Source organism: Spea bombifrons, chromosome 1 (genome assembly GCF_027358695.1).
Source record: "Spea bombifrons isolate aSpeBom1 chromosome 1, aSpeBom1.2.pri, whole genome shotgun sequence".
Classification (NCBI taxonomy): Eukaryota; Metazoa; Chordata; class Amphibia; order Anura; family Pelobatidae; genus Spea; species Spea bombifrons.
In genome coordinates this window covers 117,698,764-117,717,803 of record NC_071087.1, presented here as the reverse complement: position 1 = coordinate 117,717,803, position 19,040 = coordinate 117,698,764, and the positions used below count along the sequence as shown (strand labels likewise).

The window sequence follows — 19,040 nt, the reverse complement described above, 5'->3', positions numbered from 1 at the left end:
AGGTTTTTTCATTCGTTTTTGCAGATGAGTAAAAGTTTTATGTTTAAAAAGTGAGAAAAAGTAATTTTTTAACAAAAAATCCCCATATTTTATCATTTTTTTTATAGTAAATTAGATGATATGATAAAATTAATGGTATCTAAAGAAAGCCCTGTTTGTCCTGAAAAAAACAATATATAATATGTGTGGGAGCATGAAATGAGAGAGAAGAAAATCACAGCTAAACAGTAACACTGAAAAACGTTAAAAGAGCCATTGTCCCACAATATACTACGAGTAAAAACCCCTATTGTCCTTAAGGGGTTAAGCTGCTTCGTCCCATTTCCCATGTTCAGCACACTTTACAAATAAGCAAAAAGTATTCTTTTCAACTTTATTGTTTAACTATAATTTTACAAAGTAAAAAAAAAACCCTCATGAAAAGCCACAAGCAGAGCTTAGAAAGCTTCCTATAGTCTTAGTTTACAGGACCCACAAGGTGAATGTGCTGGGTCCCCGAGGAGGACCTGGTTACCATAATGTAGCTCGTTTGAGGGCATGTGCACCATTAAATCCTATCATTTGCACTAAACCCTATATATTATAGTATCCTGTTCTGCCCCTAGAAAACAGGCTTCAAGATTGGCTATGTCATGGAGATATTTCCACACACTCCACAGCAAAGAAAAAAGAAAAAATCATAAATACTGCAGATGGTGATCCAAAGCAAAGTATTAGAGACAATTGAACTTGGGGAGAAGAAACAGGGAAAGGGTGCATTGCTCACTTAGTATGAACAATTGAGGTGCTGAACAGGAGCTTCTGTTGCTTTTTCTTTCTCTTTCCTCCTTTTTCAGCTGAAAAAGAAAACATTCATACTTAGCAATCAGTCAGAAGGCACTGATATCATACTTTTGACATCCATCCTTACCTGATGGTGGAGGGGTTGGCAGCGCTGCATCCAACTTGAGAAAGGCAGCCTCCATGGCCTGACTGAAGGAATTCTGGAAGCTGGGTACTGGGACCCTCTCAGAGCTGTCACTTTCCCCATCACTGTCATGTGGAGCTGGGGTTGCAAGTGTATTTTCTGAAAACGTGGAATAGAAACTGATCAGTGGCCTGTATGTACATCATCTATAAACAAGCATGTGTCGGGGGGAGGACTCACCTTTCTTTGTGTGGGCTTGGGCCTTGGGCCAAGACTCAGTCTTTGCTTTACCAACTATCAGCATCTACAAATTATATAGAAATTAGGAAATACATGGCTACTGACAGACAGTGATCAAACTTTGTAACAGATGCTAAAACTGGCTATATTTTTTTTGAACCGTTTCAAATGGGAACAGACGCCAGTGAGAAACCATTGAACTTACCTGAGCAAAAGAAGGGCATTTACAATCATCTTCCAGAACTTGCAAAGTGTCAAAAGGTGATTCTGCACCCCTGCTGTAAACGGAGCCTAAAGAGGGGAAATGCCGATTAATGCACTATAATAAATGGTAGGGATACACTACCATTGCAGTGGATGCAAAATGAAAATTCAGGATTCACTTGGCCGAAACTGAAAATAACCCACCCAGCAATCATTTAATATAGCAATCACACTCTTATGATGCACTAGCTGCCCCACTTGTGTATTGATGCTGCCAGCAGTATTGGATTCTGCACAGCCTCCTTGTGCCATCCCCCCCCCGCTTTACACACCCATGCTATCACACATTCATTTACTCATTCACAAACATTTATGCTCGTATATGGTGACAGTTCATTCATTCAATCACACATTCGTTCATACACCCACCCCCTTAGCTGAACAACTTAGTGTCCCGCCCAGGAGAAGCAGCAGGGTTCCTGCTCCCCCTGGGCAGGACAAGAGATGTTGATCACACAGGGCGAGCAACGCAGAGGGAAGCAGCAAGGCCCCTGCGGACAATTTTCATCCTTTTAAATTATTTCGGCATTTTGCCAATAACATCATTTTTGGCCTATATGTTGTTTCAGCCACCCTAATAAATTGAGATTATGGCTTATTACACAGGGATCATCTTTACCAGAGAATTGCATCTTTCTGTGGTCACTGTCACAAAGTGAACTGAGCAGCAAATTAAGTAAAATATTTATGTAAAAGACATGGTATTATAGAATGTTCACTCAGACCTAGCGGGACCTGCACTTATTAAAACCCTTACCAGACTGAGAAGCTGGACTGCTGCTCAAAGGGGAGGGGGAAAAGGAGCCTTGGGTTTCATACAATGACATTTGTCCTGGTGCTGTGAACTCTGCTGAGCTGACCGCAGGAAACTGCTGAAGATTCTCCAACGCGATGCGCACCTCAGGGTCTGTAGATAGTTTTACAAACAAGAATTAGACCCATGTTAGATATCCTAGGAATTGTATACCTGCCAAAACATAATTGAATGTTTCACATCTTACATTTCCCTTGCTTCTTGTTCTCCTCAATCTCTATTCTTTTCTCCCTACGCCTTTCATCTCGTGCTTTCCTCTGACGCATGCGTTTTCGTTTGTCCACTTCATCTAAATGGAGATCACAAACAAGATGAGCAAAAACAGACTCAGCACGCAAACAGACACAGAATATAAAGCATTTGACCAGCAGCTGCATTAATTGAGCACGTTTACAGAGTTCTATTTTATTACAAGTTTTCATTATAACTCACCAGCGAAAAATGTCAAGGTTTCGACAGAAACAGTTGGGGGTGCCAGTGCCATCTCACAGATGCTAAACTCGCACGTCAGAGGCAGATGACACAGATATCTGTGGCGTCTGCGTACCTCCTGTCACAGAGCAAATGAATTGGCTATTACTACACCAGCATAATATATTAAACAGATACTTTAACACTTGCAGGACTCACCTCCGTCATGCTAAAGCCATCAATCTCCACTATGGAAGCTGTAATTTTTTCTGGACATTGTTCAAGGCTACCATATTGATGTACCAAGCAGCGAACATTTACAGGGTGAAGAAACATGTGCTGTCCATCTTCAGCTGAAAGAAAAGTTAAGTTTAACAGTTATATTTTTATTCGGGGTAAGAGGTACATAGTGCTTCATAGTATAACTAAGTAGGTACAAACAGTAGTCCAACATACATTTCGAAATGCTCCAAATAGTTTACAGTCCAAGGATTGGGCAGATGGAATGCAGTTGCAATTTACAACATAATTAATCACACACCTTGGTAGAAGTAGTAGTAATGGGGATTTGCAGCATTAGCGGTTTGCTGACTGTATGAAGCACAAGGTGCATCTGTCGCAGGTTCAAAGGCAGTTTCAACATTTCCACCCGCAGCTTGTGCGTCTTGTGCCAGGACATCCAAAGGTTCTGGATCTTTACATATTTCTTCATCAACTGTTTCCTCATCAAAAGCAGAACTATACTGCACAACCTGCCGTGATCAGAACGGTCAGTGACAGCATGATGGCAAGAACCCTAATTGAATTCTAAACTGATCTACACCAACCTTGGGGGAAAAGCCTGGGATCCTTGTCTCAGGTAATGGATCCAAGTTTAAATCTTTCATTGAAGCCACAGCTGCTGCAACTGACTGGCCGGGAGCACAGAATTGTTCCTCCCTGTCCTGTTAAAGCACCAGAAAGTAGAAAGCTCACTGTAGGCAGTATAAATGGCAGCTCCTCTACCCTCTCTTGCACTAGTGGGAATATCCTACACACCTTTAACTCCTGAATGGCTGCCTCAATAAAACATGCCTCTGGCGTATCCTGCTCCATTTGGTACTGCTCCAGAAGTGCCTCCTTCTCCTTGGCAATAACTTCTTTTAGTATCTGCTCCTGGGAGGCCAACAGAAGCTTGGAGAACTCAGAATGCTCCTCATCTACAGAAAAATAGATACCCCAAGTCAGATAGCACTTCAACTTGTTATTTCCAAACACCCAGGAACATCAAATGTTTAAAATCGGTACCTTACACTCATCAACCTATTCTAAAGGACACAGAAAAAAAAATAATTTCCTCACCTCCAAGGCGAACAGGCTCGTCGAGCTTCATCCACTTGGATTTAGGCATAGCCACTAACACTCCTTTCTCTCTCCTCATCAACTGCATTGTAATTGTATCACCGACAGCATAAAGATGGGTTTCGGTAGCAACAACACTATCAACAAATAGGAAAATTTTATGAAGGCAACACAAAATTCATCATCAAGATAGAAACTGACAGTTTAGAAGAAAAATCTGGAAATTAAATGAGGTTATCAGCAGCAACAAAAACATTGGAGAGAATGAATGAGATGACTACATTCACTTTTGCGATAGAACTGCAACTGAATGTTGTAAGAATTACTTTCATTACATAGCTCACTGTCGAGGCAGGTAGCACCTGCACTACAGAGAACAGTGGTCTCACCCAGTGTGTATAGTGTAAGCCATGGTAAAGTTGCAGGAAACAATGCAAATATTTCCCTCAGTGGAGCATGGCCTCAATGATTCTTCCAAGGGCTTTCATTCTGCAACCAACACAGCCTGGACAGAGAGGGTACCCTTGGAGTATCTACCTTTAAGCACAGCTGAAAGGGGCTGAAAGTTTCTAGAATATTACAGTGTGTATATATATTTGCTGTCGCCCACTACCACTTCAAATCTCACACACCACTTTTACTTAGCAAGGATACATACTACATCAATAGTAGACAAGTAGAAACATAGTACATGAAACACCCTGTTTGCCAGTAGTTACATTGGCAATTTAAAGATTTTAAAACCAGTTTTAGAAAGCTGGTGCTCTTATTTGCTATAATATATAAAACTGATGCTAAGCTTGTCAGTGCATGCTCTGGGGTCTATTTAATAAATGGACAGTTGTGATTTCCATGCGTTCACTTCATTGTACATCAGGGGAGAGCATGGCTAGCCATGTGTAATGTATAACTCAATCAGTGATATTTCTTCATCTACTGAATTATGCAGGACCAGCTCAGCATTCTTGTGAGAGAAACTGGCAGGTGTTTGCCTTTCATAAAGAATAGTGGAGTGAGCAGAAGCCACAACTCTTCAGCAAACTCTCCCTTGAGTGACTAAACTACTTAAAGACATAAGAAAAATAATGGATCAAACCCGCACTTTGCCAAGAACAAGGAGGAAATTTGTAAAATACAAAAGGATATTTTAAGACATAAGAGACAGAATGAGTAAGTATCACTGACCAAAATCCTGCTCAATGTTACATACATGCAGTAAATGAATAAAGGGTTTATGATGATCTCACCTTTTAAGGTCCTTTTTAAGGATGGAGCTGTAGCAAATTGGACATCTGCTCCATTCGTTCTCACTTAATGATAAGTAGTGCAAGATGCAAGCCCAACAGAAGATATGTCCACATCGAGTGATCTTTGCTGCAATGGGAGGGTACAGGCAGATCGGACACGAGGGTACCTCATGGCTACAGATACGCTACGCGGAAGAAAAAGAAAATTGTAACCCAACGGAATGGAAGAGCAATGTTTGATCTCCTAGAAATACTTGGAAGTTTGTTTACTGACCACTTGCTCCACAAGGTCCCAGCTGACCAAAGTGTCAGGATCAGTGAAGTGGACGCTGTAATCATGGTCTTCAGAAACCACAAACTGGCAGCTAGAAAACAAAGCAACATTAAGAGGGCTGTAAAGGCGAGTCGTCACCTCTTCACAAACCCAGCATACTAAAAAACAAACATTAGAATACTATGAAAAGCAATCAACAATGTTGGGTAAAATTTTACAGAATATTAACTCACTTGGCTTGCAGAAAAAGTTCCTTGTTGAATGGTTTGTGTCCCCATTTATTCCTCCTTCCCCAGTTTCCATGCCCATCACGATGTGCCCCAGGCTGGCCCAGGCCTCGCGGCTCAAAAGTAAAGTTTAGCAGATGGTTCAAGTTGATCTTTTTAGGTCCAGAGTACTGGGCAGGGCTGAACTCTGCCCTCTGAGTCTCTGCTACCTAAAGGAATATCAAATAGGTCACTGCAAAATCTGGAGAAAACAAAAAAGATCAATGTGCCCTAAATACATTAACCTGACCCTGAGGCTTAAACATGGCAGTCTTAATGAGACGTTTATAGCTAGGTCCTCCTTCCAGCAACCTTGCTCCGCATGCTTTCATATGTAAACACTAAGTGCCTTCCCTCCCGGCTTTTTATGAAAGCAAACTTTTTTTTGCTTACCTCTTCCCTCCTTCCATATGTATACTGTTTGGTGCCTCCTCTCTGAGGGGGAACCTTGTTAAAAGTTTTGCTTTTCTGTGGGCAGGCGCGGCGAGAGTGACCGGCAAAGGTTTCATTTTTTGGGTATGAATTTTCACGTTTGCGGCTATAGCGCTGCTTGGAGCTGCTGGCGTTTTTCCCATCTGTAACAAGGAAGCCTTACGTGAAGAACAATTCTTAGCCACAAAACAAGCACACAGGACAATGTACTCCAATAATAATCCAATACTGTCCCGGGTTTAGGACAACCTATTCAAAACCTTGTCTAGGCTAGCCCTGTCCAACAAAGTACTCAACACACAATGTCCTAAAGCCATAGCATGCCATGTTCATCAGAAATGGCTATTTAACCCTTTAAGGATAAGACTCTGGAGCCAAACATGACGACAAGTGGGACTGTAGGGAATCTTCCCCTGCTAAGACCTCTGGAAGAACAAGGTGTAAAGGAAGACAACTTTCGCTAAAAGATGCAGGGATCTGTCAGCCTCGCTCGTCCCAGCTAAGCGTTAAGGAAGACACTGGGTGAACTAGAGCAAAATGGACGTCAGCCCTTTCAAAAACTGGAGTCAATATTGGGCTACATCATGTCTGGCAAAAACTAAATAGAATTATATCCCCATCCCAAACACTGGCATTGGGTGTCATTCGCTTTCAATAAATAGGCAAAGTTATGTGTTGTATCACTCTGCTTCCCTTTTACTTAACATTAGGTTTTAGTCAAATATAAAAAAAAAACAAAAAAAAAAAACAAAACAAAAAAAAAAAAAGACAGGGGCAGACAGCTTTTCACAACTCTAGTACCAAACAAATAAAACAAATGGAGTATGTATTTGGATGAGGGATTATGGGGTAAATATACTGCTCTGGCATATGTCCGGTCATAGCATTTATGTATTTCACAACAAATACGATAAGCTTCTAAAAACACATTTTTTTTTTATAACAGATAAGGTTGCCACAGAGGCTAATCTGTGCACGCAGGGCTAGGTGGAGCAGCAGTCGGCTAAACCCAATAAACAAGTCTGCGGTCACACCGGGACGCAAAAGCTGATTACATGGCGGACCCCAACATGCACACTAACACCGCGTCTGCAGGTAACACGCTCCCTGACTTATAGCAGTCTTAAGCTGATGTGACAACCAACAGAAAAAAGATATAGTGCTTTATTCACGAATTTAATTTCAACTTCTAGTTTCACCATACACTATGAAGCTGGCCCTGCATAATAAAAAGTAAGGAAATCCCACCAATTCAGCCACACATTGCACATGGCCAGCTAACATCTTTCCGCAGCAAAAAGCTCAATGGGGTTTAGTGAAGAGACCCCAAAATTAGATCTAATGTTACATCTATTCTGAGGTGCCTAACACTTATGTAACTGTGTACAGCTTAGCCTATGCCAGCCACATAAAGTTTTCAACTTCAAAACAAGGGCTCCATTTTATCTTGGACGAGTATGTCAATAGCCACAGTTATAAACATAGATTACTACACAAGCCTTCCGGGTCAAATCTCCCGTAAGACACTTGGTGGCAGATTGCTACATGTGAGGATAATGGGCCTTGAAACGTTAAACACTGGGTACAGCAAGAGGCACAAATTAACGGGAAGCCTCAGAAGTCCCCTCCCCAGCGACAGACGTCACGCAACTTTTCAAAGTCCCATGGCAGAGCTTCATAGCTTTTATACGGGCGTTATGTCTGCTCGCCATATCACACGGGTAACACACACAGATTGGGACCTCACCGGCCTTAGGCTTAGACTCCCCGGCAGGTCCAGTCGAGCCTGAGCGGTTCTGGGCTTTGTTGCTGTTGGTGGATCCTTGCTCCATGTCTGCTGCAGAGCAGGGGGAGCTCAGCGGCATAGGCCGGGGGGAGAATGGGAGCAGCACAGCACAAGAGGCGGCTGGAAGCCAATAGCATGGCGTTCAGGAGCGGCGTGAACTGGAGATCAGGACTCATGGCGACATTTTCCGTGTTAATAAACAAAACAAGAATTAATTCGAAAGAGAAGCGGAAAAAAAGACAAGTAAAAGCAGGGCCGCGGAGGAGCAGCACAGGGAAAGCACCGAGCAGCAGGCCCGCCGGGGATCTGCAGGGATCCGGGAGCAGCAGGCCCCAGGGCAGGTCACAGCCCGGCTTCTTGAGCCCTGTTTGGGGCCCCAAGCGGATAGCGAAAGAGGGTATTTTCCGCCCCAGAAGCGGAGCAGGTACACTACGTTGCGTCTGTAATGGCGACCGCTCGCCTGACGGTGCCAAAGCCCCGGATGACGAGCTTATATATTGGAGGCGGGGCTATCCCGCGGCGGCCTCTGGGAGTTGTAGTTTTGTCCACCATAGTACCCGAAAAGCCTGAGTGAAAACGTTGCAGTGACATACAGTCTGTTTGGGATAGGTGACTGGGGTCAGCTCCAAGATGGCGGCGCCCGTGCGAGCTCTTACCCGCTGCCGCTTCGCGAGCACTACTGGGCTATGGAAGGCTGTTAACCATGAAGCCAGGCGATCAAACCACACAAATTCCTCCGGAAAGGAGACCCATTTTGGGTTTCAGACTGTGTCCGAGGAGGAGAAGGGAGAGAAAGGTGAGGTGTGCTATGGGCTTGTGGAACAAGTTGACAGATGACATTTTACCAGCCTTGATGTTGGCGGCGCGCCATTTATAACGCCAATCGGTATCGCTCTCGGTCAGTACTGTAGTCTGCCTTAAAGCGCAGCTGTCACTACAACCAAAACACGGTGCTAAACTACAGACTACAGACTAAAATAGACGCAAACCTACAGCAGATCCCTCACTTTCTCCACATCCTACATAATACAGTCTGATCAACACAGAGACAAAACACGTAAAGACATTGAATTTCAATTCAGATCGAATTACACTGAGTTTCAATGACTTCCCCTCTTTAGTGTACAGGGTGTTTGAGAATGTTGCAGAGAAATATGACGTCATGAATGACTCCATGAGCCTGGGAATACATCGGCTGTGGAAAGACTGGCTGGTACGTCACATGAACCCAATACCAGGAACTAAACTTCTAGATGTGGCAGGTGGAACAGGTAACAATTCAATAATAATATACAGGATCTATGTAACTCAGTGTTAATGCGGGGTCGGATATGGCCAAGTTTAATCTTGAGGTATAGAGGGGATCCTAATAATATTCTGCGTTTCTGTACAGGTGATATTGCCTTCCGCTTTGTGAATTACATCCGTGCTCAGAAGGAGAAGATGATTAGGCAAAAGCTGAAAGCCCAGCAGACTCTGTCGTGGTCGGAGATCTCCAAGACCTACCAAGAACAGGAGATGGGGTCCTTAGGGGCATCTCAGGCTGTGATATGTGATATCAATAAAGAGATGCTAAAGGTCGGGAGGCAGAAATTACTAAAACTGGGTTATTCAGAAGGTGAGTTGCATCGCCACCGCTTGATACCTCCGATGCCACCTTAGTTACTAAATATATTTTGCCGTTTTAACATTTCTTTCTTCTTTTTTTCTTTTTGCTCAGGCCTCTCTTGGGTAGCTGGCAATGCCGAAGAGTTGCCTTTTGCCGATGATACGTTTGACGTGTATACTATTGCCTTTGGAATTCGTAATGTGACCCACATAGACCAGGTGAATGTTGCAAATATGATTTTAGAAAAAAACATTTAATTGCATATACTAAAAGAAAAAAGACAGTACTAAAGCTACTCAATGCCACAGTATATTTATTAAAAAAGAAATTTTAATACACATATAATAAATCAATCAAGATTAAAAAAAAAATTATATACTAGAAATAAATACAATATATTGATAATATGAAGATATACGGATGTGCATAGGCACCAATATACATATATTCAAGTGCTCCATATATTGTAAAAAAAAGAAAACGAAAAAACACTTCAGTATAATATGTGATATAAGGTATAATATATAAAAATACAATAAATATCAGAAGAAAAAAAATACATAAAATCCACACCTGATAGAAATGAAACATGCGAGATGTCCTTTATTTATAGCCATTTGGACAGAGGTCTGTTTTTTAAGTGTATTTGTCTTTTTTTACTTTGTATTTTTATATTTTTAGTTTTTATTTAATAATTAAATATGTGGTCATTTAGGGCTGTGTTTTTCTTTTAGTATATTTGGCTCCTCTCCGAGTGAAATCACTGCTGTCCAGAGACCGGCACCTTAATTGCCTTATTTATTGCATCTGGAGAATCCTCGTTGCTTATTTTTCTTTAACGATTTAGGGTTTAGTACTCAATTTTCTTTCTATCTCGGGCGCAAGGCATCCTATACAGTAAGCCCATAAAATGTTTATGTAATACATGTTACTTCTAGTGACCTGTCAACTCATAGTGGAACATAAGAAATACTTGTAGATGTCCAACCTGAAGTTATGAGCTAATATGAATAGAAAACAGCTCTATAATCACTTGGCTGATGGCAAAGACAATAAGCTTGACTATATATACATAAGTATTTTAACACTTTCTTTCCTACTCAAGGCATTAGAAGAAGCATACCGTGTGCTTAAACCAGGAGGAAGGTTCTTATGCCTGGAATTCAGTCACGTGGACAACCCTCTTCTAGCTAGGTAATGAACTATTTCTGTAAGGATTCACTGAAGTCTAAACGCTTTGCTGCTTAAAGGGACACTTTGGCCAAGGCATTCACTTAACAGAATATGACAGCTGACTGTCCCATTTTGACCTCCTTGGAAATGTGTCAGGGATTTTGTAGCTGCATGCTTCTCAGCTTCTAGGTTTATGGAAGATGTGTTTTGCCTCCCTGCTGTACTCATTGAGGTTCCCAAGGGGTCGCTCCCAATGATTTCAGTGGGGCAACTTTTCTGCCACTGATTTGTCTTCTTCAGATGGCAAAATGGGACCACACAGGGGTAGTGCGTTGTAGATCTGGAGCTGCATCTCCTCCTAATAGGCCGCAGGCCCAGTTTTAGCACCAGGCATCCAAATTCTTCTTAGGATGTTCGGCCCGACGTGGTTGCAGCACATGGGCAGCTTTACTGCTTTATTACGGGTAGATTGCCCTGTTGGGTCCCACATCACTATGTCCCTGTATCCTCCATGATGTCCCTCTTTTCTACAATTTCTAAAGACTCTCTTATTCGCTATATGAAAGCGTTTTATATCCCCCCCCCCCCCGTGGCTGGAGATGCCCAAAGCGATCCTTAATCTCAGAGAAGACCAAGGACTGGTTATGGTCTAAATCTTTACATCAGGAACTTTCCAGACTAGATGCCCTAATGCAGGGGCGTCCAAGTTTTTTCTGCAGCGGGCCACTTCATCAGAATTGTGTACGTGCGCGGGCCGCACTCATTTTTCACTGTGAGAAAATATGGCCTTTAATAAAATATGCAGATTAAAATAAATTAAATGACACAAAACCTTTACTTTTCCTCTCACTGATTTCTGGGCCTAGAAAGTTTTGTGACTACAAATGCAGGATTCTGTATAAGTAAAAATAAAATAGTTCTATTTATTTTAGAGATGCACTAAAATGAAAATTCTGGACCAAAACCGAAAATTCAGGGGTCACTTAGCCAAAACTGAAAATGACCCCCCAACATACTTTTAATAAAAGTAAGTTACACACCAAAATTGTACAAAAAATTACATATTATGATTGTTAACAGCAATCTCAGGCATACCCAGATTCCAGCATGTACTGGTTGGCTGGGCATTGTACCGGTATTTTTTGTCCAATTTTAGTGTGCAACCACACTTTTATTAAAAGTAACACACCACAATTGGACAAAAAAAAATCAACAATATGACTTGGCGTGATAGGAGTGTGATTGCTAACAGCAAACACACTCTTTTTATACCAAGGCAACCAGTAAATGGTGGAACCTAGGCATGATGGGACTGTGATTGCTGTTAGCAGATTGCTGTTAGCTGTTAACAATCACACTCCTATCATGCCAAGTCAGCCAGTACATGCTGGTACAGGGTGGCTGTAAGTGCAGACCCCATACTGCTGGCAGCATCAATACACAAGGGGGACAGCTAGCCAGGTTTCAGCATGTACTGGCTGACTTGGCATGATAGGAGTGTGATTGCTAACAGCAAACACACTCTTTTTATATCCAGCCAACAAGTAAATGCTGGAACCTAGGCATGATGGGACTGTGATTGCTGTTAGCAGATTGCTGTTAGCAATCACACTCCTATCATCCCAAGTCAGCCAGTAAATGCTGGTACAGGGTGGCTGTAAGTGCAGACCCCATACTGCTGGCAGCATCAATACACAAGGGGGCAGCTAGCCAGGTTTCAGCATGTACTGGCTGACTTGGTATGATAGGAGTGGGATTGTTAACAGCAATCACAGTCCCATCATGCCTAGGTTCCAGCACTTACACATCCATGCTATCACACACACATAAATTCATTCATTCACAGATTCATTCCCTCAATCAGGCATACTCATTCAAACACACTCCCCAACCCCCTTACCTGCACTACAGCTCTCTCAATGCCGATCACTGACTTCAGCAGGGGGCACGGCCTCCCTCGTTCTCCCCACAGAGGAAGCAGGACTGGAGCAGAGAATAGACTCTCCCACAAGTAAGCAGCAGGGCTCTTTTGATCCTGGCTGCCGATCTCACACGGGCCGCACCTCGAGGTCCCGCGGGCCGCATTTGGCCCGCGGGCCGCATGTTGGACGCCCCTGCCCTAATGGTTCTTATCAAAAATTCTGTCAATGTGTAGGTGAAAAGGCATTTTACATATCAAACTGTAGATCTGTATCTATGCCAGGGGTGTCCAACCTGCGGCCCTCCGGCTGCTGCAGGACTACATCTCCCATACTCCTCAGCCAGCCCCTTAGCTGAAAGAACATTATGGGAGATGTAGTCCTGCAGCAGCAGAAGGGCGGCAGGTTGGACGCCCCTGATCTATGCTGCCGCCCATTGATTTTTTTATTTTTTTTTATGGATATATGACCTGCTTGACTTTTTTCTGTTATGCATTAACATTATGGGTATCTGAGTGTTATACTAACCATTTTGTTAGGAGCATCGGAAAGCATTATGCAACTGGGCCTTGCCGGTATATATACAGGAATTCCTGACTCTCCCATATCCTCTCCGGTGAGCTTGTTGGTTCACCTCCCCACGCTAGAATTCCTTTCAACCTGCAGACTGTTGTCTTTATAGCCCTGAAGCTCGGGGCGATACAGCTCAGGGCTGCACAGCCTTGTTAATATGATAATCATTTTTGACGCATGTTGAAGGTTGAGCCTGTAGGTTTCATGGCCGCATTGATGGCCAGTCCAGACACGTAGCAATGGATCATATTGGATCACACTTAGTGACAGAGGCAGGATAATCAGGTTCTAGTTTTTGGATGGGAGATGCCAGACTCTGGAACAAGTAGGAGATAACATCTGAGAATTCATGAAAGAGGGATATTCACTGAACTAGAAGTTTGCAGGGTAGGTGACCATCTCAACTCATTGACCTCACAAATTATGAAGGAGCAACCCTAGTGATTGTGGCCCTGCAGAAAAGGTTGAACTGGGCATGTATAATATATAGCAGAAGGTGCTGTTCCACTTACCCTGCTGAATATAACACTGGCTTATTGTCAGGGAATGCTTGTTGTAACACAAAAGTTATGTTCTTTCTAAAAAACTGAGTGTGTCTATGGTGCTTATGGATTAAACTTTCTAATGAAAGAGTGAAATGTTAATGATAATGTAGGAATCGAGCTGACATTTTAAGTAAGAAAAAAGTGGAACAGCGCCTTTATCTACCGTATAAATTACACGGGGCTTCCCTGTAGAAGATACTCACTTTTCATGGACCTTGATCCCTTGTCCTAACAAGGCCAAGGCAGCATTAGGTGCGAGATGCTTCCAAGCCCCCAGGGGGGTCCAACTTGGGTGTACTCAACGGGTGTGATATGGTTGTGAAGCGCATCAGTCACATTGCTGGATGTATCTCCAGTAAGAGCGCAGAAGCACCATCTGCCCTAATCTTCAGGCTTATAGGTGGCAGAAAAAATGATAATACTAGCCAGAAGGTTGAGTCTGAATGACATTGTGTTTTATGAGTTTCCTAAAGGTTGCTCTATTTTTTTTATGATCGTTTCATCCCCCACTCCTTTTCACTTTAATATCGAAGCATTTGCACCTTGGTCTTCACAAGGAAAAAAAAATATTCTTAATGGTTTCAAAATTTATCAGTATGTTTATATGCTGTAAAAACATTTAAATCCAGATCCATACTTAGGAAGGGGTTCAGACAACTCGAGGAATAACGGGCACATAAACGTTGCACAGGAGCATAGCTATGGTGAGCTGGCGTCATGAATAAGAGAGACACCTTGTTTCCCTTTATTTGTATCCATCTAGCACCGTGGTTCTCAGGTCATTTTGTATTGCGTCAGCGTGGCCTCAGTTGTGTTCTGTAGGCTTCACGCACATTCACTCTCTTAAGCTTGCATGCAGTGCTTGGTTATAAACAGTATGCACTTAGTGAACCTGGCGCGAGGTGCCTATTAAGACAGATCATGCTTGTCCTCAGATGTTGCGTCTGCCATCGTGGAGGGCCACATGATTCACTTGTGCAGCCTGTGATATCATTCACAAGTTCCATTCATGCTGTTTGGGATCGAGGATGGGACTTAACCAGCTAATCATGAACAGTGAATGCGAAAGACTTGTGGCTATACTTTAGACACGTATTATTCGCTGATTTCTATGGCACCCTCATGTTCCACAGCGCTGTACAATGTCTATCTAGTACCTTGTCTCCTCTTAATTGTTAATAGTAACAACCTGATCAACAAAGAACGATGATGCCACTATCCAGCTAAAACACTTCATTATAGAAGAGAAAAAGGGACATACAGGTGTATAGTAGAACAGGAGGGGGTGCTACATGTAATAGCTTGAAAGGGTGCAACAGTATCAAGTTTTTAACACTTTCATTAGTAGAAACATGGTTGACAGATTCCTCAGTATTATTTTTTCCAGGAAGCTGTTAATTATACTAAAAACTTTGATACTTCTAATCATATTCATCCTCCTCAGGGTGTACGATCTATACAGCTTCCAAGTGATCCCAGTACTTGGGGAAGTCATCGCCGGTGACTGGAAATCCTATCAGTATCTTGTAGAAAGCATCAGGCGATTCCCTCCTCAGGTAAGCTTTAGTAGCAACGCACGCATCGACTAGAATGTTCTGCCATGCTGTTCTATCGTCGTACTAAAATCAGATTTCCCCTTCTTCTAGGAGGAATTTAAAAGCATGATCGAAGATGCTGGCTTTTTCAAGGTCAACTATCACAACCTAACCTCAGGGGTTGTAGCCGTTCACTCCGGCTTTAAATTATGATACAGCCTACTGAAATTTATTTGTAATTTAACAAATCTTATCACTTGCAAAGTTTAAAACTGGTATTTAATTTGCCAATGCCTTTTCCTAATAAAAAAAATATATATATATTTATATACATGTGCCACAGCAGAAGCTCATTTCCTTTAGCAATACAATATTAATTGTCAAGTTAAAGCACAGAGCAGATTATTCTGTTAACTCTTCTCTCCTCTGAAAATATAAATCAACGAAGGGAAAATAATAATAATAAAAAAAAAACCTTAAGTATGTATGGCTAACAGATAAGCACCTGCTTTCAGCTACTTAAGTATCCTCGGGAATAATACACCACTTTAAAAAACAGACAAAAAGAAGGATGCCGTTATTAAAAAGAAACATTTAATATTTAGGAAAAAAAAACATAGAAAATAAATACATTTTTTTTTGTAAGTTTTTGGAAAACTGCTTTGTAACTTTTATGAAAACAAGTCAGCACAATAGGGTTCCAGTCCCAGTAACACAAATAAGGAAGCCGGTACGGTAGGGAGGATTTGTTCCCTTATTGAAGTTTTAGTCAAGTCTCTTTTTTTTAATGGCTGTACAGTTCATAGATTTCCATCACTCCGCTCTATCCAGATTTGAAAAGAAGGATGGCTACCTGGCCCAGGTAGAAGTAGATGAAGTGTTTGGTCTCATGCGTCACATAGCTGCCAAAGTTCCTGCCTACAATGCAATGCCATGTAGGGTTGTACTTCTTGTCGAATTCCTGAAAAAGAAAGAAAAAAAATTTTAAAATACACAGGGGGAAAAAAAAAAGCCACACCATTCACTTGATGATATGACCGGCTTCCAGTGTTTCCGTATCTCTTACCTTTTTGATGTAGGCAGCGATGTCCTTTTCGATGTTGAATTTCTCCAAGGCCTGAGTGGCACACTCCACCGAATCCTGCTGCATCTCCTCGGACATGTCAGCATTTTTGATGACTGCTTTTCTCTCAGACATGGCGAACTGGAAGATATGAATCGGGGTGTGAGCTCTCAAGCCAAGACATCGCAAGAAGATCGCTGTGCGGTTACAGTTTCATTAACAATACAGGGAAACACGCTGGACACACATCTGGCGTTTAGGAGGCCATCAACACTACGGTCCGGGTCACCGTACCCCAGAAGCTTGCACTGACCGCTGCAGACTACACTAGAAGAAGCCGAATGGAGACCCACTAACCCTTAATAGAAAACGTACTGAACTGCCCGGTACAGCCTTCAGTTCCCGGCTTCTTCCTTATTTCCGCTACTCGGGGAACAAATCATTCTAGAGTACCTTCAAGTCACCTTATCTCTCTCACCCACGCCACCCCCGTACATCATCACATTCCCGAAGCCGTTGCTTTTACTCACATGTTTGATCACGTTTTAGTTCTCTTCGAAGCACAACTCCTTCGGTCTCCACGTTCTATCGCACACTGCTGTGTGGCGCGCAGAAAGCCTCTTCTTACTGAACGCCCTGCTTCCCCACGCTGTTTCTGATTGGCTGTCTTTCCACCCACCAACCATGCAATTGGTCATACAGTTTGGCTCCTTTAGGATCTTTTCTCCGCACTTTGTTTCATCCCACAATACACCTCGATTTAGGCGTCCGTCACCTTGGAAACCATCTGCTTTAATGCCTCTGGCGACGTCTCCAAGGTAACGGACACTCGCTTTAGTTGACACGCGCATGCGCAGTGTTGCTAGGCTCTGCAGGTGATTCCATGACTACAGTGTTGCTTCTTTACTAGCTAATGATTTGTATTCTCAGATAATTCTAATGTTTCCAGTTAAATGTATCAACGTTTCTCCTCTATGACGGACCTTTTTTATTTTTATTAAATGAAAGGAGACATGAGACCTTTTTGTACACATCTTGTTGTCATCATTTTCAGAGTAGAACTTCACGGTGGACAATAGGAAAAGAACATAACGTGATAGACTAAAAGTGCTAATGTTTTGGAGCACTGCGCTGTAACTTGCACACATAGCTATCTATGATCCATTTAGACTGCGTGTTTGATACAAAACAGGCAAAGCTGTATTGTATATGGTTCTGTTAATCAAAGAACCCTAAGGAACTGAAGGTGACAGGTGGTACATAGACCAGCCATGGCCGCACAGGGAGTAAAAGTCACATGATCTGTTTCCAACGATGTGGCCCAAGCATATTAAGATACCATACCTCATTTATCTTAACCTTCTGCCTAGTTCTGCCTTCTAAGACATGCTTTCCTTTATTTTTGTTATAATTAACTCATTTTGCCATGTTAAACAGAATAAACGATAAGGTTGGGCAGTACATTACTTACAATAATGCCTTTAATCCTGAGTTACGGGCTCAAGTTAAAGGGAGGATGTGGTAGGCATAGATTAAAAAGAAAGAAAAATAATTTTTATGGCGTGAAGAGTAATTCCTACAATTAGCCACTTAGTTTGCATGCTGCATGTGAGAAATAGCTTCGTCATGCGACTGACATTGTCATTGGGAGCTAAAGAGATTTGGGTGTGCGCCTTTATCCCAAACCGCATACCACACCTTGGACTCATTAACACATACTTCACACCCAAAGTTCCAGGATTCAATTCCCAACCCTCACCTCACCCCACAAATACATTTTTGCTTAGAACACCACCAAATATTTAAGTACCACCCATGACGGCTACCTAGCCCCCCCTTCACCATAAAAACCTGGATGTTTGGGGGGGCCGAGTTCCACCATGATGTGGATTTCTGTGACTCAAAACTGTTTTACTGTAGATACATGCACAGTGCTAACAAAAAAAACCCCAAAAAACTGTGCAAACATAATAAATAGTGCTTCATAAGAAGCTCCTGGTGTGATAAAAGTTCTGTGCATTGCACACCAGCCTAAAAGGCCGGGGCTAGTGAAACGAAAATAAAAAAGTGCTTGGAGGGGTCGTGCTGTGTGTAACCCACACACAAAAACATGGTGCCCTGCGCCGGACTCGCACCATGGACTGGGGGCGCCATAGCAACCACGAGGCTTCAAGCTAAATTGGCCTCAAGGCCAGAGGACCAAGCTTTCCCTGTCTCACAGGTACTCACTTGATCTTAGCCGAAAGCCCCATGCATGTAATGCCAACCTGCTGTTGAAGGTAGACAGGCACTAACACTGGAAAAGCAGAGCCAGGCCGCCAGTTTTGTACTTATTTTCTTAAAAAAAGTAGAAATGTTTAAAAATTTAAGAAGACATCATCTCAGCGCCATCAAACCCAAATATATATTTATAGTCATAGATAACATGAGGCAGCCGGTGGGTTTGACAGAATCTCCCCTGTTTGCTACTCCTTTGAGGGAGCAAACGGGGGCGGCACATCCAAGCAGAGCCTTCAGTGACTCACAGAAGTCTTTCATCATGAAATTCATGTAAGAAAAGACTACTGTTGTGAGATGACTGTTACGCTTTGCAAATTATTCTCTATTATGAAGCAACTGAATAAATCAAAATTGAAACTGA

At 42.5% G+C, this 19,040-nt stretch overlaps 3 protein-coding genes across 3 annotated transcripts; 1 reads left to right on the top strand and 2 right to left on the bottom strand.

The window, feature by feature from the left end:
• Positions 1–359: 359 nt before the first annotated feature.
• On the bottom strand, positions 360–8,456 carry RNF10 (ring finger protein 10). The gene is made up of 17 exons (XM_053470006.1): positions 7,944–8,456; positions 6,158–6,339; positions 5,732–5,934; positions 5,499–5,589; positions 5,225–5,409; positions 3,978–4,114; positions 3,675–3,835; positions 3,464–3,580; positions 3,178–3,388; positions 2,856–2,989; positions 2,658–2,775; positions 2,413–2,514; positions 2,169–2,318; positions 1,353–1,438; positions 1,148–1,211; positions 911–1,066; positions 360–836 (listed from the first exon to the last, which is right to left on the bottom strand). Exons 1-17 carry the CDS (start codon positions 8,059–8,061, stop codon positions 763–765), a joined length of 2,289 nt encoding a protein of 762 aa, XP_053325981.1. The 5' UTR covers positions 8,062–8,456; the 3' UTR covers positions 360–762.
• A 114-nt stretch (positions 8,457–8,570) lies between these two features.
• On the top strand, positions 8,571–16,042 carry COQ5 (coenzyme Q5, methyltransferase). The gene is made up of 7 exons (XM_053470017.1): positions 8,571–8,778; positions 9,104–9,253; positions 9,376–9,600; positions 9,703–9,809; positions 10,697–10,785; positions 15,246–15,357; positions 15,448–16,042. Exons 1-7 carry the CDS (start codon positions 8,613–8,615, stop codon positions 15,547–15,549), a joined length of 951 nt encoding a protein of 316 aa, XP_053325992.1. The 5' UTR covers positions 8,571–8,612; the 3' UTR covers positions 15,550–16,042.
• Positions 15,909–17,063, bottom strand: DYNLL1 (dynein light chain LC8-type 1). The gene is made up of 3 exons (XM_053470030.1): positions 16,930–17,063; positions 16,403–16,540; positions 15,909–16,297 (listed from the first exon to the last, which is right to left on the bottom strand). The coding sequence occupies exons 2-3, from the start codon at positions 16,532–16,534 to the stop codon at positions 16,160–16,162; spliced, it is 270 nt and encodes an 89-aa protein (XP_053326005.1). The 5' UTR covers positions 16,535–16,540; positions 16,930–17,063; the 3' UTR covers positions 15,909–16,159.
• Between the last annotated feature and the right edge of the window lie 1,977 nt (positions 17,064–19,040).

Coding starts and splice junctions, on each gene's coding strand:
- DYNLL1 (XM_053470030.1), bottom strand. CDS start 16,534: ATGTCTGAGAGAAAAGCAGTCATCAAAAATGCTGACATGTCCGAGGAG. Junction 16,298..16,402: donor TCGCTGCCTACATCAAAAAG/GTAAGAGATACG, acceptor TTTCTTTTTCAG/GAATTCGACAAGAAGTACAA.
- RNF10 (XM_053470006.1), bottom strand. CDS start 8,061: ATGCCGCTGAGCTCCCCCTGCTCTGCAGCAGACATGGAGCAAGGATCC. Junction 6,340..7,943: donor GGAGTCTAAGCCTAAGGCCG/GTGAGGTCCCAA, acceptor TCCTTGTTACAG/ATGGGAAAAACGCCAGCAGC. Junction 4,115..5,224: donor CTTAAAAAGGACCTTAAAAG/GTGAGATCATCA, acceptor ATTTGTTGATAG/TGTTGTTGCTACCGAAACCC.
- COQ5 (XM_053470017.1), top strand. CDS start 8,613: ATGGCGGCGCCCGTGCGAGCTCTTACCCGCTGCCGCTTCGCGAGCACT. Junction 9,254..9,375: donor AGATGTGGCAGGTGGAACAG/GTAACAATTCAA, acceptor GTTTCTGTACAG/GTGATATTGCCTTCCGCTTT. Junction 9,601..9,702: donor AAAACTGGGTTATTCAGAAG/GTGAGTTGCATC, acceptor CTTTTTGCTCAG/GCCTCTCTTGGGTAGCTGGC.